A 26,838-nucleotide genomic window follows, 5' to 3' on the forward strand; every position below is an offset into this window, starting at 1 on the left:
GGTTAGTAGGTGCATTTACTGATGAAGAAAGAGTAACAACCTTGTCGATAATGCCATGATAGTTGCAGAATTAGTGGATTGCCCTGGAGAGCCTTTCTCAGGACCGTGGACGATAATTGTCCTGGTTTAAAAGAAAAATTCTGGCCTTGAAGTTTTTTTTGGTTGTTTTTTTTTGGGGACATTAAAAGGCCCGGGCTGCCGGTTTCACTCGGGAAAATGCACTTTTTAAATACAGGATTTAAACAAAAAAACTACTTCTCAATTTACAGATGTGGGCTTATCTTAATTTCTGGTGGTGATTTTGTCTTAAACAATCAAGGCCTGTATTTTGCCATTTTGTGTTTGTTTTGTAAACAGCGGGACGTTTCTGTGGAAAGACAGTGTTTACACCCCTCCAGCCAATCGCAGAGCGGGGGGGGGCTGCGTGACGTCACTCCCGCGGCAATTTGAAAGCACGCACGGATTATTATTTTTTTTCACTCACTCACTCACTCACTCACTCACTCACTCACTCACTCACTCACTCACTCACTCACTCACAGAAGCTTACATGTGTGAATGAGTTTGACACAATGCAGTATTCGTATTACCGTTTTTATATTTTCATAAAATCTATTTGTTTGTCGAGCTATTTTTTTTTTTTCTTCTCTTAAAGTTTACAACTGAAATGCACTTTGGGATTGCATTATGTTGTTACTTGGTGCACATAGTTTCAAATATTAAAGTGGTTGCCCAATAAATAACGAGTAGAGTATGCAGGACCATTCGATATATAAAATTTTTGCAGTATTGTGAACAAACTTAAAAAAGGAAAAACAAAAGTACAAATGAATATTATACCAGTTTACATAATAAAATGAACATGACCTCACATTTAATTGGAATTTCTGACCTTTAGTGAGGAAAATTTGAAGAAACGGTGGGCTAAATAAAACTTTTCTGTGTACTGGTAGATTGGAAGTGTTAGTGTACTCGGGGGTTTCCAGAAGGGTGCGCAGAGCCTATAAAAGGAAATGGAACAAGAGTTCCGACAGTTTTCTTTTTTTCTTTATCTGGATGAATTTTTTTTTGCCAAAGGGGATGTGTTTTAGTTAATAGTTAAGCACAGTCTTAATTTGTCTGCAGACGAACCTCTAAAAGCATCATATTGTCATAAAAAAAGATCACAGGAAGAAGATTCCACCTAATTACTCTTAATCAAAGTTAAATAAATGAAAAGTGTTTATGTTCTATTAACCTGTCACCAGCTCCGACCCCCCTCAAGTTTTATTCATTCATTAGGCAAATGAAGCACATTGTAGAAGAGAAAGGCGGCAGCTCATTTCACTGCAGGTTGAAATAAATTAGTCGTCTGAAATTAAAAGCCGATCTATTCTAATAACAAAAGACATTCGCGGCCCGGTGACGTATGCAGATGAGAATTATGTAAATAAGTAGACTGTTGCTGCTTTTTTTTTTTCTTTTTTTTTTTTCTTCCCATGGTAGTCACATTACAGGAAATAGCTGAGGGCAGTGCTCTCTGCCCACCCATGATCTGCCCCCCCCAAATAATAGTACTTCTATGCCTATTTGAAATGCACCCCACCCCAAACCCTCGCCAGGTTTCAGTCGCAATTACCTCTCGTATCGCTTCTCAGCGAGAAGTCAACTTCCCTGCAGGCGCCCCATCACGACCTATTAGAGGAGGGGGGCAGGCTGAAGTTAAGTGACATGACCTGTGGGGTTCGGATGGGGCAGACGGCGGGGAGGGCTCGGGTGCTGGTGATGAGGCAAATGGATGGCTAATTTGTGGAGCATTTGAATAAGAGGGATGAGGATCGTGACTTATGGTCAATGAGTAGTCCATGAAACAGCAACAAACTAAAAAAAAAATAGCATTAACTTGACACACTTTATTTTTTTTTTAAAGTAACAAATAAAAAAAAAAAATCATCCTGAATCACATGTCCAGTTTGTGAACAAAAACTGACCTACTTTTTCTTAAAAAAAAAAAAAAAAAAAAAAAAAAAAACAAGAAAAAAAATAATTTGAAATAATTTTAATTACATTTAGTTTTTGTTTTATTTTTATTTTCTTTATAATATTTTTTTATGCACCCGCATTAGTCTGAACACAATATTCTGAATAATGTTGCATTTGTGGAATATGAGTCAAGCAGCAAAAATCGACTTGTTTTTAGCTGTCTAGCTGTCGACTGAAAATGACATCAAAGTTGCTCAACAAGCAATCACGGCTCACCCGTTTTCTGAGTTTGGTCTTGGGACGCTTGCAAGCTGAGCCTTGAGCAACTTTGACGTCATTTTCGATATATATATATATATATATATATATATATATATATATATATATATATATATATAAACCACTTTATGCTGTTTTAAGTGTATTGAAAATAAAATCATAGTGCATTTGAAATATATTATCCGCATGATTAAATATCAATAAGCTTTTTTTTTTTTTTTTTTTGTCACAGCCACACCAAATGGCAAATAATATTTTAATTGACACCAAATTCTTCCATTTCCCATTGCGGTTATTGACTTTTTAGTGGTCTTTCAACAGTTCCTGAAAGTTTCGTTTTTTTTTTCTTTCTTAAGTGACTGGTTGCTATGGACATTTGACAAAACTAAAACGTGTTTTTTCTCAAAATGAGGAATTTCAACCTGACAAACTGAAATCGCTGTAACTTCTTTTCGAGGCTTGCTTTTTGAGGCATCCTTGTATTATATATATCATTTGAAAAGGGAATTAAGTATAAAATATGTCAGTATCTCAGTTTTTCACATTTAGAGACATAAGCCCGATTTTGTGAAGACACATCACATATGCAGTACAAATTGTTTTCTTACTGCTTTTTCACTTCCGTCACCATCACTATAAGTCAACCTCCAACAAGACCCCCCCACACACCCCCACCCAGCCTCTACCCCCCCCCCCCCCCCCCCCCCCCCACACACACACGACTATTCAAAGGAGCAGCTGAGGTAGATCAGCAGAAGAGGTGAGGAGCGACCCAGGCGGCTAATTCAAGAACATTCGCACACTTGAGGTTGCGCAATCCCCTCGCCGCGGGTCACACATATGTACCTCAGCAGCACCTTCACGTGCCGAATCAACCACCCATCTCCTTGATTGATGAGCTGAGAGTGTGCATCATATACACTCCTCTGGCACACCTGAGAAACTTACGTAACGTGTCTTCGGCACAGTGGGGAAGCGAAGTAAAAGTTCTGTTGCTCTAAGAAGAGGTGAAATTTGGTTCTTTCTTTTTTTTAATTTTTTTTTTAAATTTTTATTTTTTTATTTTTTTTAATTAAAAAAAAATAAAATAAATAAAAAAAAAAAAAAAAAAAAGGTGAAATTTGGTTCTTGTGACGGCGTGTCAGAAAAGTTCCAGGACTGTCGTCGCCACAGATATTTCTATACATTTTTCCTCTTTCGCAAACTCAAGGGGAGTTCTTTTGATGTTTTGAAGATGTTGACACCAAGATGGAGCTGCTCAAGAGTGGATGAAGAAGTGGCAGGGAAGCTCTGACAAACTTCTCTTCTGAAGTAAGAAGACTTTAAGTGAAGTGGAAGAACATCCCAAGCTTAACTCATTCACTGCCAGTCATTATAGAAAATTTTTACATTTCCAATACTCACGTGATATTCCAATCAATAATTATATATAAACCGAATCTACCAAATAACAGAATAGACTCCCTACTTTTTGTCCTGTCCCGTTCTTTTATAATTGACAGCAGAAAAAAGTAGGTTTGCCAAAATACAGCCATTTCTCCCATGGACTCTGAAACTGTGTTTATTTCCTATAAAATGGGGCAATGATGTCATCTACCGGTGGTTGGGCATCAGTAAAGTTGTTTCCAAGTTTGATATTTACAGTGGAGCATGCTCAGATTCGCCCCCATTTAGCACCACTCTAAAAAATACAATTGACAAGTATACTTGTCAAAGGCAGTGAATGACACATCTCCGACTTGACCCCTCCTCAATGTTGTCCGTCACAGCTTTGTTCGCGCACTCGCGTAATTGCAATAGACAATCAGATGCCATCTTTACGGGCGCATGGTACAACTGTCACACTGTGTCAGCGCACGATAAGAAGTGCTGTCAAAAGTGCTTATACGACACGCTAACAACGCACGGCCTCCTCATCGAGGGTTCCAGTGAATCAGCCGGAGACGGTGGCCTCATCTTAGCACATGTCGCCGCCGATGCATCGCCTCATGTTGATGGCGAGGCGAACGGAATGGGTGGTGGCGGCGTCTGAGCGATTCTTTAAATGTTGGGAGCGGTGGTGGCGCTTTTAGATGTTCTCCATCTCATGTGATTGGAAAACACAAGGCGGCAAAGGTGTTGACGCCGGAGCATGTGGAGGTGACGTGGGGATCACTTGACTCTTCTCTCAGCTCTCACCATTAAGTGAAAATCTTCCCACCAAGGTTGACACAAGTTAGGAAAAGCCTGTTTGGGAATAGTTTAAAACAGGGGTGTCCCAAACTACGGCCCGGGGGCCATTTGCGGCCCGCCGTCCATTTTTTAGTGGCCCGCGACATATATGCTAAAAATGGCATTTGACTCAGTTCAAATTAAATAAAAACAAAAATGTTTGGAGATGGTCAAAGTAAGAAAGAGAGTGTCAAAAAACACAGGCACTATTAAAGGTTATTTTAGTTTTCTAAAAAACTAACAAAAAAAAAAATTCAAAAAACAATAAATGTTTGGAGATGGTCAAAGTAAGAAAGAGAGTGTCAAAAAACACAGGCACTATTAAAGGTTATTTTAGTTTTCTAAAAAACTAACAAAAAAAAAAATTCAAAATACAATTTCATTAACGAAATAAAACTAAAATGAAGATGCTTTAAAACAAAAAGAAAAGAAAACTAACTGAAACTACATTTTATGTTTACAAAACTAACTAATATAAAACTATAATTATAGCAAAAATGTCCTTCGGTTTAGTCTTTGGTAATTCATTTAATGCATGAACCTTTTAGTAGATTTATTTTTGATATAATCAGGAATAATGACGTCGCGCCCATGTTTTTTTTTTAAATGTCGTGCACGAGTAATAAACATTAAAAAAAACAACAACAAAAAACTAAAACTAATACTGAACCTAACTAAACTAAAACTAAGCATTTATTAAATAACTAAAACTAATAAAAAAAAGTAACAGAACCACCCTGAAAAATAATTAAAACTAACTTAATTTAAAAGAACAAAACTCAAAACAAAATAAAAAATAAAATAAAAAAATCCAAAACTATAATAACCCTACTTTTTTTTCCTAAATATGCAAAAGCACAAATAAATTCTTTGTACAATTTTTAGGACTAAACACAATTTCTCTTCATAACATGATGTGGCCCTTGCGTCCTTCTGAGTTTCTGTATGTGGCCCTCAAATGCAAAAGTTTGGACACCCCTGGTTTAAAAGTTTAGGTGACACTTCTGTTGTGATTGATTCGGCGTTATTTCTCTCATAAAAAAATATTAGAATTTGTTTACACAACTGTTGTTTAGAGTAAAAGTTTTTCATTTCATTAATGTGTATTTCTGTTCGGTAATTCATTCATTGATTTTATTCTTACCCCAATTATGGTCACATTACAGTATCAGTCAATGAATAGACTCATCCAAAAATAATTTTCTCGGAATTCACGACTTTAAGTCATCCCTTCCATAAATCATGATCTGTATAGACAGCAGCTTTTGGCATATTTGGAGAATGAACTCCGAAAATGATGACATTGCCAATATTTCTGGGCAAGGTTTTTTATTCGCAGATGTCTGCAGGTGTTATGTCGTGTTTTTGGCCAAATCTGACTTGAATTCCTTTCCTCTCTCAAGGTCAATCTGTGTTTGCTTGTTGACTTAAATGCTTACAAAAGAGGTCCATGTTCTTGAATAATCAGAAATGTTCATATAAAAATATTGTGGTCGAAGAGCGGGGCACTATCTATACTGCGCATGCGTACGTTTTTGGTTTTGTTTTGATCATATTTGAAGTGCAACCGTACTCCTTTGATATTGGATAAGCAAGTTGTGCAATCCACATATTCACGCACATTATTAATCTTACAGAGAAACAAGGAATCATGGCATCATCAGAAACACAAATTAATTTAGAAAATACATCCAGGGGCAAGTTTTGCGGCGAGCGGTCTTGACATTCCAACGAAATGTTAACACAAGCCAGAAGACAAAGACGTCTTTAATGGCTCCCGACGCCACAAACTGGCCCATCGAGTCACAAGGACTGCCTGGATGACTGCGAGCCATTTTCCCCCTCTTTACATCTTTGTAACACTTACCACAAACCCACTTTTTTTTTCTTTTTTTTTTCTCGTTTTAACTACACCCATCTTCTGGTTGATTTACGTAGAAGAAATCGTGAGAAAATACAAGTACTCATCAGATTTCATCGCCGGGTCTTGTGGGTCATGAGCCTCTTTGATGTTTTGTTGCCGGGGTGATGACAAGAAGCAGCATCGTCACTTGTCAGAAATATTTTCTGAGAAAATAACAACACAATCATAAGAATCCACTGTCCCAGCTTTTTATTTCTATAATACATTGCTTGTAAATTAACAATTTTTTTGCAGATAGCTCTCACCTTGATGACTGTTAATTGTTCCATTTGTGAAACCCCTTTTCGGGTGCATGGATCATCGTTCACATCATAAAAAAGATCCCTTGGCCTCTGGGTGCTCTTTCCTCCTCTCCTCTCGCCACGGCTGCCTGCTTTCCGCCTTCGTCCTTCTCTCTCTAGAAGCCCCCCGTGGTAGTGTGAGGGCTGAAGTGACGCACAGTGGCTGACTGTCGCCCAAGGGGGGCCCATGCAGGCTCGGGCCTTGGCTGGCTGGCTGGCTTGGCTGTGTGTGGCAGCTGGTGAGCCCGCTGCCCTCTGCCTGGCCTGAAGCATCAACAGTGGTGCTTATTGGGACTTGAGCGGAGCCTCGGTCTGATCTCTTGACTGCGGGGCTGATGCTCGACTGCTCGCCGCCGCTGCCCACACGGCTGGTGCCGAGGAAGTCGAGTAGTGCGGTGTGATGCCAACGCATACGTAGGCAGTCTGAGATGCGAGCGGCCGCTGTAAAATGTGGAGAAATCAAAACGAGCAGGGAACCGAATGAACTGCAAAAATCTCGACTCGGATATAATTGTCAAAAAAACAATATTGTGGGACCCTGCTTCTGTTCTGTAGGTTTACGTCAGACTACCATGCGTCTGACAGTATCAAGATTTTATTTGAGACAAGATTCAAACGCCATACCACAGAATTAGTAGCTTACCATATGCTAATGTTAGCATGTGTGCTTATGTTTACAAGTTAGCGTCAACATGTGTTTAGCACAAGCTAACGTTAGCATGTGTGTTTACTATAAGCTAACGTTAGCATACACGTTTACCATAAGATAAAGTATTTACCATAAGCTAACGTGAGCAAGCATGCATTTACCATTAGCTAATGTTACCATATGTGTTAAGCTAATGCACCGATCTGTGGCCTATATTATGCTGCATTCGAGGATGGTCAGAAGCGGACTTTTTCCGAGTTCAAACCAGGAAGTGTGTACGGGAACGCCCCCTTGAACTTAGAAATTTGACTTGCGAAGTCGGAAGTCTTTCTTTATTAAAGAATTATACCTGTAATTCAACAAAAGATGCCTCCGCCAAATGTAGGGAGGAGTAAGATGGCCGCCCTGTGGCTTCAACGGATTGCATGGGCATGTATGGGCTATTGGCTATCTAGTGATAATTATAGACAGATCAGTGAGCTGTAAAGCTAATGTAAACGTGTGTTTCTTGTCATTTTTAGTAGTGCAGTCGCAAGCGATAGACGTACAAATGACAATATGCAGTGACCACGTTTGGCATACTTGGATCGTCAAACAGTCATGGCGGGCAGAACTACATGCATCAAGGAATGTAGGTACCATGCAGTGGTGGATTACATGTTTCATGGTGGTGAGGCATTTCAAGTAAACACTGACACGTGATAAATTCTGTCCCTTATCCATTTTTCAATGAGGACACCTTTTTATTAAGTTAGAAGCAATTGTAATAATTTCCCTTTACACAATACAGACAAAACCTGCAACTACTTTGCTGTGTATCCGGTTTAACCAATCTTACTGTATAAGAATAATCAATGACACAACCAATACCAAAAAAGACAATTGAGAGGTGACCTAGTTTATTATTTGGAAGCCATCCTGCAATAGCTTGAGTAACGCAGTCATCAGTCCTTAATGTCGGTCAAAACAAAAATGGAATCCCGATGTTGATGTGACCCACGCTCATTTCAAATCATTTTCTCGGAGGAAATAACACTTTTGGTGTGTCTGGCGTAGTCCTCAGTGGTGTCTCGTTGTGTAAATTCTGTTCCTGAGCACAACTACTGGGGGGAGATGGTGTCGGATGCCGGCGCGATGCTGGATGTGGTCAAACCATCGCGTCACGTTCAGATACTGCTCCTTCTCCTGGAAGGTCAAGTCCATCTGGGTGAGAGAGGAACATTAGGTCATTACCCCCCACTCTGTACCATTAACACAACGCACTGCGGGATTGGTGAAGGTGACACAAGCGTCTGGGTGAGGTCATTACGACACAAAAGCAGGTTACGCACGAAACAGCAGATGAATCATCGTCCAATAAATCAGCGTGTCCTTGGAATGTGCTGCTTGGGATCTAATTAAATGGAATTTGGAAGCTGACAACATCGCCGCCTAGAACCATCAGTCGCTTTTAATGATTGTGAAATCTTGTGCGTGAAGTGGACATTTAAAGATATAGTGGCAGGACTCAATGTCCCCGAGGTTAAAAGGAACACAAGAGTCCAAAGCAAAGTGACGGCGTGCCTGGTGGGGAGGCTGAACTTCCATCTCTGCTTAAAAACACTTCCATTTCTGCAAGATCTCTTCTTACTACTCGTCTTTCTTTTTTTGAATTCTAAAAATGGTCAAACTTTCATGTCCATGACTACATTTTGGAGAGAAGTGACAATATGGATATGTTATTGCAAACTGCATTGAGTAAATGACTACATAGCCAATTGTGTGTGATCTGTGCCAATAGAATGCTATTCTTAACAAAAATATTAAACTCAACTCAACTCAACCTTTTTTTTTTTTTTTTTTTTAATAAAATAAATAAATAAATAAAAAAAAAAATAAAAAAAAAAAAAAAAAAGGACTTTTACTCCGGACACAAATTACAACTCAAGAGTGAAGTACAGTCTGAAAAAATATGATATACATGAAAAAAAGTAACTCACTATTAGTGGGTGAATTCCATTGTACATTAGCACATCTGCTAAGGTGAAGTGGTTTCCGGCCATGCAAACTTTGTCTTGCAAGTAGAGGTTGAGGTCCTGGAAGAGCAAAAATAAAAACAAAACAGCTGTGCAATCCACATGTTTAATTGAGTAAAACTATATGTTTTTTTTAAGGCCTCTTCAAATTCTATGACCCCCTTGAATACTCCACATTAGATTTTTCATGTAAGTATGTTGTTGCTGGCCATTCCTAATTCCAGTATATGCAATGCCAAATACAGTACCAATTACACACTTCAAATCGAGTGATTCACAAACAAAACAACATTGTTAAAAGTGACATTTTTTTTTTATATTTGAGACAAACTGGATCCCGTCATCCTCCCAAGGACAATCAGCTGGCCATTGTAATTAGTGGTTTAAGCAGCAAATTTATCATGTGACAAAACGCAGATTTGATTTTGCTTGTTGGATGCTAGTCTGGTTTGAATACAAAAGGTGTGTGCCTGAACATGTTGACCTTTCACTGAGCCAGTATTGGGAACTCTATAAAGCAACAAAGTGACTTCAACAAGAGTCTATAAAATTTCTAGCGTGTTAACAACTTAAAACATGACATGCATGACAGCAGGTTCATCAACCTACAGTAAATATCTTGCTGTATGCATAAGTGTATCCTCACTTGTGTGATCTATAAGGCAGGCAATAATGTATATCCTGAGGGGGTATGCAACCCTCGTCTATGACTGGCGACTTAGCACAGATGCCACACTAAACAGGCGGTTTGTTTACTCCACTGCCAAATGACTCCGTGCTACTCCCACTTTGCATCTCTAATGAAGCCGTCTCAACTCGGGTGGCGTGATTTGCGTTTCTGAGGCCAAAGTCGCGCACGGAAGTGCTGGTCCCAGGGGAGGGGGGGGGGACCATCTTTAGCACTTGCACGCCGCGCGAAGGGAACTCTCGCCATGCGCACCGAGCATCTTGGGGGCAAATGGAGTTATTGTGCGGCAAAAGTGGCTGATGCCAAACAAGGCATGAAGACTGCAGACTTCCACCATCGGATCCGTGCGCTTTGTAGCCTACAGCCATGGAGCTGAAGCCCAGTCGAGCATCGGAGGAGAGGCGGCGCGCCCCGGCTGCCTCCGCCCGGCGCGTAGGCCGCATATAGGTTGGAAAAGTACAGCTGTTCATTTTTTATGCAGAACATAAATGAAGCCAAGATCAATTGAACAAATAACCAAAATCTAATCAACATTGCGATGTGGGAGAAGGCAATTTTATAATCACAAAGGCTGCAATTTCAAGGAAGAAAAAAAAAATAGTCAGTTGGTGGGCTTTATTTTTTTTATTAATTAATTTTATTTTTAAGCTATTAAGTATCATTTTATATAGGACACCACAGGTCTCATACTTTAACTTTCATTTGCGCTGTTGTTTTTACTTTTAGGCAAAGATGTCTTTAAGACCTCATTTGCTCCAAATTGATGCAAACTGTTTGTTTGTACCCTTAGAAGTTATGTTTGCGCTCTTACAATTTGAGAGAAATATATACATCTGCCTGGGTCTTGTTTGTTCGTCCCGTGTATATAAGCTAATGTTTGTTTTGCTGCCATGCCACTACAGAGTTATTTCGTGTATTTGAACCAGACTGGCAATAATCTAAATTCAACTTCGAACAACCATTTGACACATTCAGACTGTCGAATATGATCAGATCCTGTTGTCCGAATGCTCCGCTTGGTCAGTTGTTCAAAATATCAACCCCCAAGCAAAATTGAGCAAATGAGAGGAATGTGAATCCTCTTTTGCCAGGAAATATGCATTCAGGATTCCCACATTTGGGGAAAGTTGCCACGTGGCCGAACAAACGTACAGAATGCTGATCTCGATTGAAGGTGGAAAGGTGGCAAACTTTGGACTCAGGAGGTCAAATGGTTTGACTTTCTTGTCGTCACATTACAAGAGTGACAGGCTGTGTGAAAAGATATGAGTTTTCTGTTTGCATCCTGGGGTGAAAAGGTCTTAAAAAGAAGAAAAAAAAAAAGTGTGGTCCACTTGACAGGTTGTCTCTATGGTCCATTTCATGGAGGATGGCTGGTGCTTGAAAGAAGGGTGTTAAGGCCACAGCAGGACAGGCATGGATGGTGGTGAGGGAGCACTGGGCACCAGAGCTGAGACGCTCACGGCGACTTCCTTTTGTAAGTGGCACCATTAAAATATTTAAGAGGCCTGTCCAGATAACATGCTGCCGCCCAGCGTGACTCCTCCGACACGCAACGACCGCGCGTGTCACTGTGAGAAGTGCGCACACGCATACACGCTTCACGCTGACAGGACAGTGCCAAGAGGCGGCGAGCGTCCGGCGGACCCGTGGCCGGCGATCCATTTCACGCTGACTGGCGTCGGGTGCATTAAGGCATTTTTCTCTGTCATGAGGGGCCATGTCACCGAAAGGCCATACATCAGTCTGTATTGCTGTCGCGCGCGTGTGCCTCCCCAAAGCACGCACACACACATTGTCTGTATGTCTGGACAAACGAAATGAAAGGAGAATGCTGAGGCGCCTCTCAGACGAATTGCTTTTTGAGTTAGATATTCAGTCAAGGCTTTTACTGACTAAAGCCTCTCATACAATTCAGTCTCTTAATTCAGTCATACAACACTTGAGTCAGACCCACCATTTTTCTGCTGGACATTTTTTTTTTAAAGAATATAATTGAATTCCGAATACAGCACTACATATATAAATACATTATGTAACGTCTTCATTGTACTGTTAGCCGTGGTTAACGTGTATTTTATCTTATTTTTTACAGTTGTAAATTACACCAAAAAATGTCTGAAACGTTAATAAAGGTATAATGATGAAGGTAGCTTGACACTGAATAAAAAAATATATATATTTCCAGTAATTGTGCATGGTGCAAGAATGCGTTGTCTGGTAACAAGAGGGCATGCTCAGTGCTTTCTGGTTTTCCAATTGATTCTTTTAAATTAATAAATATAATATTAAGTGTAATAATGATGATCTGCTACTGTGTTACTGTAGGTTTGTGATACACTAAACCGTTTGAGTTACATCGCCACAATAGGAGTGGACTGAGTAGCCCCTGCAAAAGGACAATTCTACATCGCCCATGGATCCCTTTTTACACTTCTGGGGCACCTACCTTTAGTATAGTTCTGCTTTCGTCCTTACTGCAGCCGTCCAGCTTGCTCACTCTGTACTCCAGCCACTGGTGCACCACCGCTCTGTCCTCTGCGGCATCACCGAGCAGCTCAGGACGCTTGGCTTCTTTCACCAGGTGGCAGGCGATGGTCACCAGGCCCACCAGGGGAGGACCACTGTTATTCTGTAGCACAGGGACCTGGAAGAAAGTAGGTCAATAATTGTCTCCAAAAAAAAATAAATGGTCCAACTTTTCAGCTCCATATCATGCTTCGAACAATGCTGCAGTATACTGCTTTCTTTTCTTTCTTTTTTTAAATCGTAAAACATGATAGAAAATCGGGTGATCACATCCACTATACAGTGTTCTTTCCCATATGACCAATCATTGGCTGTGTTCACAGTGACAGCCCACCCTACTGTATGCACAAGCATGTACGCTTCCCATTGTGCACTCAAAAGGAAACACATGGCGATGTGCATATGGTATATTTCCCATGTCATTCATTTAAAATGTCATACACTGTCAAATAATGTTTCTTATAGCACAGTATAGCATATAGTGACCAGACACATGGCTAACTTATTAGCATCATCTTCCACTCCGCGGCGTTTAACATGTTACTTTTCAAATAAAAGGACGCTTTTAAACGCCATACCCATACGCGCTTTTGTCACCTTTTTCTCCCCTCGGGTACTGTACTTGTTGGGCTTTTTCAGCCCTAAATATTTCTCGAGCGATGCTAGCTCCCGTAACGCCATGGTGGTTGTTCACAATGGATGACGTCATCTGAGTACCACCCGATTGGCTGTTTGCTCTCAGAGCCCGCCTTCCAGCCTTTGATTGCTTGTTGATTTGACCAATTGCAAAACAAGACGGACCCTGTCGTTTTATTGCGTCAGATAGATAGAGAGAGAGAGAGAGAGAGAGAGAGAGAGAGAGCGAAATAACATTATTACATTTTTAAACATACATATACATGCCTATATTTTCTTACATGTGCCATTCAGATCACCTTTTTAAGAAATTGAGGAAGAACATCACAACATAAATCAATATAGTGAATGTAAACATTACAACTGCACAAAATACGGACACAAAATTTCTGTATGTTCTTGCCACTGATTTCTTGTTTTCATTCAGTGGTAAGATAGTGATGATAGCCTTGTTTTTAATGTATTGATTTCATTTTCAACTGGAGTCAGCGTAAAGAGTTCTGTCACTTTTTAATAATTTTGAGACATTAAAAATGTCATTGTTGCTATATACTGTACAGTAATATGTAATATCAGCATAGTTTTTTTTTTCTTTTGTTTTTTTGAGATATTATAACACTATGAATTTTTGCCACTGGTGGGATGGACGAAATGGAAGCCCCCCATGGCGTGAATTTTGGGAATATGTTGAAATTGGAATGATGTGAATGTCAAAAAAGTGAGAGGAATACAAAAAAGAAATAACGTGTGAAGACCTTCAACCTACACATAAATGCATGCCAGGTAACCACGTCTCTCTGCGCTTCCATTGGATGGCAAACAACTTGAATTTGTACTGCCAATTGACCCCCATTTTATAGTTTTTCCTACTCTGACTGACCAGTGACCACAAACTCAACCTTTCAGTTTGCTGACATAATTCAATACAGAATCTTTCAACATCTCCAAGGATCGTGAACTGATCAAAAATGAGTTCAGACTAGACTAGCCTGTCTGTTTTCATTGAAGTTCTTTGCAAGGATTTGCGGTCAAAAGGAATCCGAGATGACAGTGAAGAGGGTCCGGAGTTTCATTCTTGAGTCCTGCAGCAAAGTTGACTTGCTCTGTCTGTCTGCGTCTGCTGTAGCGACCCGGCGCGTGTCACGTCTGGGTACATTTGCAACCACGCCTCTATGATGTTCCCGTAATGAAATGTCACCTGTCAGTCAAGAGTGGCCTTATTAACCAAGTAGTGTCCAGGTGTGTGTGCGTGCGTCTGCATACGTGCGAGTGACAGCAAGGCAGAGGTGACAAGCGTCGTTTTCATCTTGACTTGATCCACATTGGTAACATCGCACCTGGATCTAATGCTTGAGGTCAGACTGCACGAGATACAAAATAATAGTGCATGTATTTTTGTTTGTTGTTCTATACATTAAAAAAAAAAAGGATTTAGACTTGAGGTGGGAATCACTCAATAGCTTGCTACGTGATTTTATTACATTTATCAAATATTGGGCAGTTGAGATTGTACCCCTTGAGGGAAAACTAAAACGACAACCAAGTTATTTTAACATGACTAAAATAATCACAGCAGTGTAGTTGTCTCGTGTTTAGCACGTCTGCCTCACACAATAGTGTTATATTAATTTGTATTGTAGCCTACTGTTTGCATATTTATATTTATCTGTTATCCAATCAGTGCTGATAATTATTGTGAGACTTCATTAACGTGATCAGTGACTTCCTAAAGATTAATATACGCCCACTCACCCTGCTTGCTGTTTTTGATTCACGTAGTCAGTTTGTCTAATACTCACCTGCATTTCTCTCCAAAATCAAAATTATGGACACAACTGTCCAAATATGAGGAGCAGTCAATCGCTTGCCTCGAAGAAATGACCACAAATTTGGCTAACTGCCCATCGAGAGGCCCAGGCAGAGACTTTCTGTTGACTGAAATCAAAGTCAGTCTAGTGGCAAAGCAGCCGCCATTTGGCTTTGGCAAAGGCCATTATATCTCTCCTGGATGTTTTTTTTTGTTTTTTTGTTTTTTTTACTGTCAAAGGCCCCCCCCCCCCCTTTCCTTCTGTTTTTCCTTTTTCAACTGAGAAACAAGGAAGCCACTTTGGGTGACTTGTCAGGCTTCCCCGTTCTGTCTCCCTCTGTTGGTCATTGCTGTAACTGTATTTAATTTTCCTTTCACCTTGTGATATAATGACAATCAAGCTATTCTGATCATTGGGAGACACAAACCACTCCATAATGTTGAGATCAGGCTTTCTGGATATGTAACAAAAATGATGCATTCTTTTAAACCACCAACGCGACATTGCATCACATAGCGAATATGCTCAAACTGTATGTTACATTTCAGGAAATTAAACAGGTGGCCAAAGTCCTTTTTTGAGTGTACATAAATAAACACTCGTTCTTTTGTGAATAGAAACACAATAAAAGTGAGAAAATGGCTAGGAAATGTGAATACTGTATGTAATGCCCAATCTCATGCAGATATTACTTTTGTTTGCCACCATATCTATACGCTACTAATATAAATGAACAGATGACATTTTTAAACCCAATTTGTTGCGAAACTCTATCCTGGTAAACAGATTAATTATAGAAATGAGCACAGAGACTATCATAAATGATTAGATGCCATACAACAAGGCTAGGCTAATCTACCCCGTGTTCCCCCCCCCCTTTTTGTGCTTTATTTGCTGGCCATAGTACGTCACACACTTTTTTCCCCTGCCAGGCCTTCCATAAATGCACGCCTGCAGCATTCAAGTACATCTCCTTGAACTAAATGCCTCCGAGCTGCCACATCCTGTCTTGTACTCAGGCGGACTGAGGACAACGATCCCCAGTGCCCGGCGACTAACTGTAGCCTGTGGGAGTTTTGACGGCGGCGATACACAATACGGGGGTCACATTAGTAGGAAAATCTACAGCAAGGGTCACTCGGAGCGCCGTGGGGCTTCCCAGAGCAGGCATAGCCATAAACACAGCCCTCAGTCCTACTAGATATGTCCTGCTTCCTTTCTCCCGGTCTGGAGCCGACAATATGCTGTTCATGCTAATTTGTCATCGCTGTTGACGCGCCTGTTTTCTCCTTTACCTTTTATGACCTGGGAAACATCTTTGACTGAAAAGTGTCATTTAGATCCAGTAGGGGCAGACGGCAGTTTGACATGTTGCCACTGACACTGTTGATCTGTATTGGTGAAATTGCAGGCACTGGGTCACAAGTACACCACTATAAAAGGTATATGGAAGTTATTTAGTTCACTTTCGTTGCAGTAGGTTTATGCAGGAAAAATAATATATGGCTGCAGCTTTAAACTGAAATATACACGCAAATGTATGTACAATGAAGAGCATTTGTCCAGATATAATATTGATGCTTTCTCCTTGTTCAGGTCTAAAAAAAAAATATGTCTTGGAATATTGCATCGTTCCTTTTTAAGTCTTTTAAGATTATGATATTTAAAAAAATAAATAATAATAAAAAGTATGACTTTTCCTCAGAATATTTCCCATTTATTTTCCTAAAATTACAAATTTTGTTTTGTAATGTTTATGATTCTTCTGTTGTTATCAAGGTTATTCTAGTTTACTAAAACTAATGAAAAAACTCAAACTAAAAATTTAAAAAACTATTCCGTTAACGAAATAAAATAAAAACGAAAAAGCTTGTTAAAAAAACCCGAAAACTAACTGAAACTACATTTTATGTTTACAAACTAACTAAAACTAACTTAATTAATTTAATGCACGAGCCTTTGATTTTAAATGTGATTTTAAGTTTATTTATTTTCATATTAACCGCAATAAGGACGTTTGAAAGTGTGTCACACAGAAGTGACGTCATCTAGCAGCATCCAATAGAAAAGCACCTTCAGATGACGTTGCTACCATGGTGTTTTTTTTCTTCTAAATATTGCGCACAAGTAATACACATTTTTTTTAAACTAAAACTAATACCGAAACTAATTCAAACTAAACTAAAACTAAGTATTTATTAAATAACAAAAATTAATCAAAACTAACACAACCACCCTGCAAACTAAGTAAAACTAACTTAAAACTAACTACATTTAAAAAAACAAAACTCAAAACGAAATAAAAACTAACTAAAATGAAAATTCAAAAACTATAATAAACCCTGGTTGATATGTATTTCAACTTTATTATTACAATAAAGAGTATTTTCACAGATGGAATATAATAATGATGCTGTATAGCTGTAATCCATCCATCCATCCATCCATTCCTCACAAGAGTCACGGGGATGCTGGAGCCTATCCCAGCTGGCTATGGGCAGGTTGCCAGCCCACTGCAGTAGTCCTATACAGTACAGCTTTATTTTTGTCATATTATGACCTTGACTATTCACATATTTCAACTAAGACATGAAGGCAGACTTGGAGCAAGTCACTGACGGCAAGTGGTGGTCCACGCTGCCGTTGAAGCTTTTCGGCTCTTGGCTCCTCATAGAGCAAAAGAGCCCGAGAATGGTGGAAATCTCAGGCCTTCCTAATGGAAACAGTGGCGGAAACTGTTAGAAGCAACTAGTTCCCATTTCTCGTATGCAGAAAGAAGCCCCCCAAAGGCTAAAAACAACAAGCTGGTCCGCCCTCCCCAGCCTCCTCCCGTCATCAGACAAACTCACATGCAAATGAGTGTTTACAAGGGGGGTGGTGGATGAGCCAGTGACAGGGGTGGAGTGATGACATTTTTGTGGCATTTCATGTCTTTGCCTTCATGTTTGTGACACGAGATTAACATTGGAAGAGAGTGGAAGAAGTGTGTGTGTGTGTGTGTGGCTGATCAGGAAGAGGCCCCAGAGACAAACAAACGAGCCATAAAAGGCAGTTTCTCCATTTCCTCCTCATGCGCTTCCATGCCAAGCCAGGAGGCCGTGGGACACGCTGGGGGGGGGAGACGCAGTACCAGCTAACCGTACCAACAAATCCAGTGACTGCCTCCTAGCCAAGCAGCAGCAGTCACTTAAGACTATTAATTACCGCTCGGAATATCCTCCTCCTTTACCCACAGTCATCCGTGTCCCCCACAGACAAACAACCTCGGTGGGAGGATCTTGGATGATGATAGCTTCTGAAAAGTCAGATTGTCTTTTATTGGAGTTGCCCACTGGCCATGCAGGTTCCTCCAGCTCTCACGCTCACTTTTGCGTCTCTTGTCCATGATTCAGAGGAAAGCTCGGAGGGCGAGCATGCAAGTTACACCGGCCCAAGCGGGGCGCTCCCGAACCCGCGTGCGAGGTTTGGACCCACTTGAGGCGGGCGGGCGGGCAAAGACCACGTCAAGTTTAAAAAAAAAAGCTCTGTGTGTGCAGCAGATGCATGCATGTGTGCAGCACTTCTGACGCTCATTGCTGCGTTCTCATTCACCAGCAGGGGGCACTGTGGGTCTTTCAAAGAAATGAAAGCTCTCACATGGCTTTGCCTAGGAAGAAGAAGAAGAAGAAAAAAAAGTTTTAACCAACAATATGAACTGTGGTCTTTAAAAAATGATATCATAGGCTAATTTATACCGTAGAAGTACTGTTTGGTTTTTAAATTAAAATAAACAAATGACAAATTTACGTATGAAACTCTACTTGTTCTCAATTGTTCTCATTAGGGTCACAGGTGAGCTGTGGCCGATCCCAGCTCACATTGGGCGAAGAGCTGACTCACACAAGCATGTGGGAGAACATGAAAAACCCACACAGGAGGGCCAACGTCAAGATTCAAACGCAGGAGAAAACCAAAACAAGAGATTCTTTCAAAATAAAATGAATTTAAATCGTCACCTCTTTGTACATTTGCAAACAACCACAATTAAAAAAATAAAACAACAATAATAACAATAAAAACAAATAAATATATAAAATCACATAATACCTCTCTGACTGTAGGACAGAATAACAATGTATTTTTTTCCCCCCCAAGAAAATAACCCAAAGATGTCCTAATTTTATAAGAATAAAGTCACGTTTTTTTTTTAAAGGTCAAATTGTGTTTTCTAAATAATAACATTTAAAATAATTATATTAAAACTATTTGAAAGTTATAGAATAAAGTCTTCCAAGCATAAATGCGTGCCTGAGTTAAGTTGATGACCTCTGATGATCTAACTCAGATTATTCTAATTGGATTACACTTTTTTTTTTTTTTTTTAAACCCTAATATTGCAACTGTTTTGAAGTAATTATATGACATTTTCTTCATATCTAAATTTTGTTTTTCAGAAAACACCCCATCCATTTTTTTTAAATTTTTTTTATACAGTTTATTGTGCTCAGGGTTAGAAAGGGTTGGAGCCTATCACAGCTGACTTCACCTAAAAGGCAGACTCGACTTTGCACTGGTTGGGCAGTCTATCACAGGCTGCATACTATATAGAAAGAACAGTGATGTCCTTGATCTCGGGGGAAAAATGGGCAAACTTTCTGGTCTCGTATAGAGCATCCACTTGTACAAATAAATAAATGCATATTTTGAAGTATTTTGGTGTGACGCCCCTGTTCACACCATTAATGAGCAGAAATTGAACATGGGCTGTCACTCAGGTGTACCTAATGTTTTGTCCATACGTTTGAAAAGTTTAAAATGTTAAGACAGGAGCATTTGGGGCCCTTTTAGATCCCGCCTGATGCTCTCCGTCTTCATGTCTTTGAGCCATTAGTTTGATTCACGACCTCTGGAGAGGAGAAGTGAAAGCTCAGGCTTGCACTTGTCTCTCCTATGACTACTATACACTATATCCCTTTAGCTTGGCGCTTTATGACCTGGAGAGTGTAAGCAGGATGCATGCGGGTGTGTGTGTGTGTGTGTGAGTGGACTGGGGGCGGGCTAAGGCTCGATAGAAATGGTGAGCTTCGCTCGGTTATTTGTCCCTCTTCCCCTCTCTGAGAGCAAGGAATCACGGACCGCATGACAGGTCGCCGCCGCCGCCCGTCGGGGGTGATCTATATGAGACCCTCTTTATTGGCAATTTCAACCCAGGGACAGATGAGACTGTGGCCGGCCATTCTATGATAAAAGCGCCCAGGACTCACCTGTGACGCTCACATTGAAGGCTAGAGAAATAATGCATCAAAGGTTTATACGTGCAGCTATGCACCACCGTGTGAGCTGTGTGTTCACGTATATGTGTTTTTGTGGTAGATGCTGTATAATGTATGGCTGCTGTCACACCCAGAGGTGTCAGGTCGACTTCAGTCGACAGAAAGAGGATCCCCAAAAAAAGACAGGCCCAGAAAGGAAAATACAATTTAGAAATTTATTTACAGAAGAAGTTGTGGAAAACTTGAACAGAAAGCGCAACCAGGATAATTAACAAAAATTGCGAGCACAAAGGCTGGAGGAAAACACCAACCGAAAAATACTTGCTAGGTACGCAAGAGGAACAGAAAACGCTTGCAAAAAAAGTATGCAAGGGAATAAATACAAAATAGAACCAAGCAAAGATGCCGCCAATCAATTCTAACCAAAAAATGCCGTGGATATACTCACACGTAAATGTAAATACAAAAACAAGATCTAACAAGACAATGAACATTGCTATGAATCAAAAACCGGTGCAGAGAATTGTTGCCGCTAGTAGCAGTGAGCAAGGAATAATCCGACAGCAGACTGCTGTGTCAGGAGTCCTTTTCAAGTCCACTAATTGTCCAGGTAATGCACGCCAGGTGTGGTGCTGGAGGAAACGCCCACTCACACACCTGTCGAGGAGAAAAACAAACAGCACTGAGAGCAGGATCATCACAAAAGGTCTCTTTTTTTTTTTTTTTTTTCGTTTGGAGGGAATCACCGTGCTGATAGCCTTTGTGATAGTTTGGCTACTTGACATATTTTGGAAATGTGGGCTAAATCATTTTTTTATTTTGTTTTTCTTCTTATTATTATTATATGTATTATTAATTCAAACTCTGGTGAAATAACCTTATTTATTGATTGATTGAATTTTTAGTTTTCATTTTATTATTATTATTATTATTATTATTATTATTAATTCAATCTCTGGTGTAATAACCTTATTTAATGATTGATTGAATTATTTTCTATTTTATTATCTGTTCTCATTGCTGCTGGACATGGAAATTTCCCAAAGGGATCAATAAAGTCTAAGTCTAAGTCTAAGTCTAATTCAACCCTTGAAGAATTTGTTCATGAAAAAGCTGTTGGCGTCTTTGGAGGAGCTTTCTTGAACGCATACATGGTATTTCATAAACATAACAATAAAATGCTCTCCAATTAGATGGCAGAATGTAATGAATGTACTCAACTGAGTATTGCGACAAGACCATCATGACTTCAGTACGTACTTTCTGTGACAACATCGGAACCATATAAAACTCTTCCTTCTACCGCAGCGAAAACCTTGAAGCACATTCTAAAACTCGCACGTAACAACGACCGCAATAAAAGATGAAAGAAAACAAAAAAAAGCACCCGAACTTGACTTGAACATTCCGCTTGATCGAGACAGAACTTTCCCGCGTTCTGTTATGCACATTCAGCCGTCTCTCCCAAGACTGCAGAACACATTTCCCATTTTTTTTTTTCAAAGTCTTGAACGGCACCAGGCAAATCATTGGCAACTAGCATGACAACACTGAAGCTGTGAGGAGACAATATAACCCCCCCGGGCCATTGCTCCATTGCAACGTTCGGCTGAATAAAAGACACGAGCCTGCAAAGTAACCAACACCATGAAATAGCCCTGTAATGAACAATTGCTATCCTATAAAGAGGCTCCTTCATTCAGGACCAGTCATTAGACACGTCCCTCTCTTCGCTCCAAATCGATTAATAACAGTCTGCAGATGCATTGATCGCTGGCTTGCTTTCATGCGTCTGCGTGCAGGAGTACGATGTGCAACTTTTGGAGCTCATTCGCGTTATTTGAGACAGTCAAAGTGAAGAGTGTGACAGTACAAGAGCAGTTCAGCGAGAAAGGTAGAAGGAAGTACAACATGTACGGCAGCTTTATCTACGCTGGGTTAGGGTTCTCCCACCTGACAAAATATTAGGTACAGTTGCAGTGATGTGGACATGAATATTGTATTTTTGAGGGCGGAAATGGAATTAAAAAAAAAACTACCGTATTTTCCGCACTATAAGGCGCACCTAAAAGCCTTCAATTTTTTGAAAATCTGACCATATAATCCAGTGCGCCTTATATATGGATCAATATTGAGCCGCAACAGGTCTCGCTGTCAAGACGCTATCGGTGACCCTGCACGATCGGCAGAAGATCCCGCCATCTTGGATCGCTGGCTAATACTAACACTTTACCTCAGAGAAAATAATAAAACGGCTGTTTATTCATTTTGGAGTTGTCAGAAAGCTGCTTTGTAATCTATTAATAAAGTTTGACTGACCTATCTGACTGTTTTGTTGACATTCCCTTTAGCGCAGCACCATCTAATGGATGCATAAAGTAACCCCAGCCTCTACTTTAGCGTCTTATATATGGAAAATGTTGTAAAATATGTCATACATTGAAGGTGCTCCTTATAGTGCGGAAAATACGGTCACTAAATAAATAAATGTGCTGTACACGTTCAATGAGTTTTCAAAACAAGAATTGATTTTCTTTCCATTTGGATATTCTTGCCATGATCCATGTTTGTTTAGATTCGTCTCGCTCGTTTCTACCAATCAGTTATCTCAGCTGCTTTTGTCTTTTTCAGGTAATTCTCATTGTCTCGCTAGTTAGTTTGCATTTAGTTCCCGGATTCATTCGTTTTCTTGTCCATATATTTCCTGTCTGTTGCCATGTTTCAATATTACAGAGTTTGGTGTGAATGCTCGTTTGTTACTTTGATATTAGTTAGCTTGGTCTTTCTTTAATTTAGTTTTTGTTCATCGGTGCCTTGTTTTAAATTTTTGCATTACATACTTATGAAACTGCCGTCCCTCCCTGCATGTGGGTCCTCAACTCCACACGTAACGTGACAATTCACAATTGTATACAAATATATACACACAGTGCACTTTAAAGATTGCAAACATTGAATACAATTCACATTACCATAGTTAATTTGTTTTGTAATACATAAACATCATTTCAAGCAAGTTGTGAACCGTAGTTTGACTAAAAATCAGGTTTTAATGGCAAATTGCGAGTATTTCCGATCTGTCCGACTTACCGCTGGGACTACCGGAAATGACGTTTTAGTAGACACGACATCGAACACGTACTGTGCATAGTGCAATGGATGCTGCACATTCAATCAATGGCGACCAAACTTTCGGAATCCGAGGAGGAAGATGATTTCGAGACAGAAGGGATGACAGAATACTATATACTATATGTTGAGTATTGTTTGTATGTTAATTGGAATTATATTCTTTCTTTGACTGGTGTTTACGATAACGTGGAGTGATCAAAGAAAAGTCTGTTTATCTGCTGGGTGAATTAAAGGCTAAAAGAGGTCTTGGGTTCTTGATGGTCAGTGTCCAATGTGTGCGTGTGCGAACGTGTGTTTGTGCTCACGCACACACAGGTGAAGTTAAGTACTAAGAGTAAGTGAGAGACAGGCTTGGTTATTACTTAAATGGTCTCTTATGCAGACTGATATGTTTTGCCCAATCACCGTTGTCCATCGTCCTAATCCCGAATTGGTCAACTTTCCCCCCCAGGTGTCTCCACGTTCTGTCGTTGCCAATCTCCCTCTTAATAAAGTCATATGATTTTAACAATGCACAGAAAGAGACAGTGGCGACTGCACGTTCCTCAAGTGCTCTGTTCCCAGACAATCTCGAGCATCTACCTGGGGGCAACCTGCCTGCCGGTGCTGCCAGCTCAAACGCATCCTCCATCAAAACATCACCAGACTGAAAAGTCAAGTGGCTTTTCTCTCTCCTCTCCCACCACCTGCGACCCATAACCCATTTATCTTGAGATAACGTTGTCAGATTGTCAAGCAAACTCTCCGGCGGGAGCCCAGCCCAAAGCTTATTACGAGTCGAATAAACGCGGGCCGGGACTGGCCGTCACTAAACGAATAGTCCCTCCGAGATCCCCGCTGTTTTGACAGCGTGAGTGTAAAAAGTAAACAGCACGGCACACCTTAATAATGTTATAGAAATGGCTGTTTGCAGTTAGCACTGGCAGCGACATTGGGTGTACAAGCTGATGAGATCCAAAACAAAAGTTGTTGCCCAAATTTTGACCTAAACAAAGTTTGTTTCCCCGTATGTGGCTCGAGACTCAGAATTGTTACAGTCCCGTGGTAATATCTGTGCCATCAATTGTACGTGCTTTTTAATCGTCATTTTTCTCGAGATGAATCCATCGGTGTTGCGTCGGTCACGACCGATTCGTTCTTCAGAACGAATCTTTTCAGTGAACGCGAGCGAACGGCTCACTTCTTGAAGTGATTCGTTCGTCTCTCAGTTCATTTTGAGAGCAGCCACGCTCGCGCCGTCCGTCTTCGCAAACGACCAATCAGAAGCTGGCGTCAAGACGTGGGCGGGATTTTACTACACACGCAGCCTCGCTATTGGTGTTTCCGGGAACGAGCCAGTGGGCGAACGCGTTGCCGCTTCCGGTTCAGGAAGGAACGATTCAGTGAATGAGTGTTGGCGGCTGTTGCCGTTTCCGGTTCGCGAACGAGTCAGCGAGTGGACGCGCTCCCTCCAAAATAAAATCGATATACATTTCAATGCTTACTATTACTCATGATTTCCTAGTGAACTCGAGATGTCCACCCAAGTCTTGTCCTTTGGCATCCTCTGTGTAATACGCCAGTTTAGCTGTGTAATGACCCGGCACTAATCCCTTTCATTTGACTCTATTAGGGTCAATGTCAGCGGCTTTATCCTGCATTGTTGACCACAGACAGGTGCACTGTACAGTCACCCTGTATATTTGTTAGTGTTGACCCAAGATAACAATGTACATACACACAACATTCATCCGTGTAATAAGCTGCAGGGGTACACATTGCAGTACCACGTGCCCCCCCTGCAGGATTTTTTGGGCCCCGGTCTTAAGGGTCTGTGATGGGCCAAAGTGTTTGGTCTGAGTGAAGCACTATGACACATTCGAAGGTGGAATTACTCAACTTGTCATTCACATTCTCATTAGGACCTGCACGTGCTTGTCAAACATACCTGGAGCAAAACTGGATTTTGTCGAACACAATTAGATGATTTTGGTGTTTGTTTCTGCCAAAGCACTTAAAAACAAACAAACAAGTAATTTCTGACATCTGAAAACTTTGCCATCTTAAATTGACCTATTATTGAAGGAATAGCTACTAATTTGTGGGGAATTTACAACAGTTAATGGTAATTACTCTATTTTATGATAATTGTAAAATACTATGAAATAAATTAGTCATTTAAAAATAACAGTAAATAACTAATTTGAGGAGGTGATGGAGGTTGGTTGTTTAAAAAAAAAAAAATCCCAAAAGTACACCATTTAAAAAAAAAAGAGAGAAAAAAAAAGGATATATTTTCAGGGTCAACCTCTCAAAACTATCAGTCGCATCCCCTGGAAAGTCGGACAAAATTAGTCTCACACTACTCGACCGAAAATAGGGCATAAAAAAAAAAATCTCTCTGGCCCATGCCCAAAATTGAAGACCAAGTTGGTCATTTTGGTTTTCAAACAACATCATCAACTGTCTAATTGTAGACAAAAATGTTTTGTCCTATCCTTTGCCCCAATTTCTACAAATATTTTGGATATTATGTAACCAACACAACAAACAAGTGGCAAAAACAAAACCTTCCTGGTGGTGGTAATAACAGCCTTGTATGTATTTTCGAGGCAATAATAGGCACAAAGTCGTCGATGCGGCCTGTCGGCAGACAACCAGACGATGTGTTCAACAGCCGTGACTAAGTGCACACGAATCAACTGCAAATAAAAGAAATAAAATAGGGCTTGTGTGATATGAATTTCCTTTTTTTTTTTTTTTTTGGAGGTGGGGGGTCTTGAAAGCGGGAGGTAACTGACTGAGACAGACAGCTCCATCATTACCAAGCGAGACGCCTCACCTTCTCAGTCAAGTGGCCCAGTCAAAGCAGGACCAATGGGCAAGTGGGGGCTAAGGGGGGGTGGTCACAGTAGAAGAAGAACGGGTTGCCTGGCTGTCATGTCTGTCTTGTCAGTGCTTGCCAATCTCACTAACTATTCCCTCTCACAGCCCAGGCTCTCCAAGATTTCCACGGCCAGTGCTGACAACCCACATATAATTAAGGCCCATGAATGCAGCGCTACCTATGAGTGGAGATGACAGCCAGGCGCCGTACCTACAGCTCCTCTCCTTCCTTCTGTCTGCTCTGCACCGGTCGAGGAGATGCACACTCGGGAAAAATCGCAGGGTCGGTCCGAGAGATTACTGACTCTAATTGGTTGTCTCGTATTCAGAAGGAAGGAAGAGTGCGTTTGGTTGGTGCATGGAGAGGTGTGGGGGTGGCCCTTATAGGAGAAACGGGGGCGGTTGTCGCAAGCACCCCCGCACCGGATAAAATACCACAGCCACTTTATCTGTGCCGGATTCGAAAGGGCAAGAAAGGATCGAATCGATCGATCTGTCTATATTTTCTATAGCGCTTGTCCTTATTGGGGTCACGGGAAAGCTGAAGCTTATCCCAGATGACTTTGGGCGAGAGGGCGGCTGCACCAACTATGGAAAACCTTGACGA

General features: G+C 40.6%; 1 protein-coding gene and 1 long non-coding RNA gene across 2 annotated transcripts; both read right to left on the minus strand.

Moving 5' to 3' along the window:
- Positions 1 to 5,376: 5,376 nt before the first annotated feature.
- On the minus strand, positions 5,377 to 7,530 carry LOC144009591 (uncharacterized). The gene is made up of 3 exons (XR_013280970.1): positions 7,437 to 7,530; positions 6,622 to 7,098; positions 5,377 to 6,519 (listed from the first exon to the last, which is right to left on the minus strand). It is a non-coding gene; the product is annotated as an uncharacterized LOC144009591 (long non-coding RNA).
- A 658-nt stretch (positions 7,531 to 8,188) lies between these two features.
- Positions 8,189 to 13,309, minus strand: eef1e1 (eukaryotic translation elongation factor 1 epsilon 1). The gene is made up of 4 exons (XM_077509409.1): positions 13,136 to 13,309; positions 12,459 to 12,656; positions 9,286 to 9,381; positions 8,189 to 8,509 (listed from the first exon to the last, which is right to left on the minus strand). The coding sequence occupies exons 1-4, from the start codon at positions 13,217 to 13,219 to the stop codon at positions 8,366 to 8,368; spliced, it is 522 nt and encodes a 173-aa protein (XP_077365535.1). The 5' UTR covers positions 13,220 to 13,309; the 3' UTR covers positions 8,189 to 8,365.
- Positions 13,310 to 26,838: the final 13,529 nt, after the last annotated feature.

The sequence above is a fragment of the Festucalex cinctus genome, chromosome 20 (genome assembly GCF_051991245.1).
Source record: "Festucalex cinctus isolate MCC-2025b chromosome 20, RoL_Fcin_1.0, whole genome shotgun sequence".
Lineage (NCBI taxonomy): Eukaryota > Metazoa > Chordata > Actinopteri > Syngnathiformes > Syngnathidae > Festucalex > Festucalex cinctus.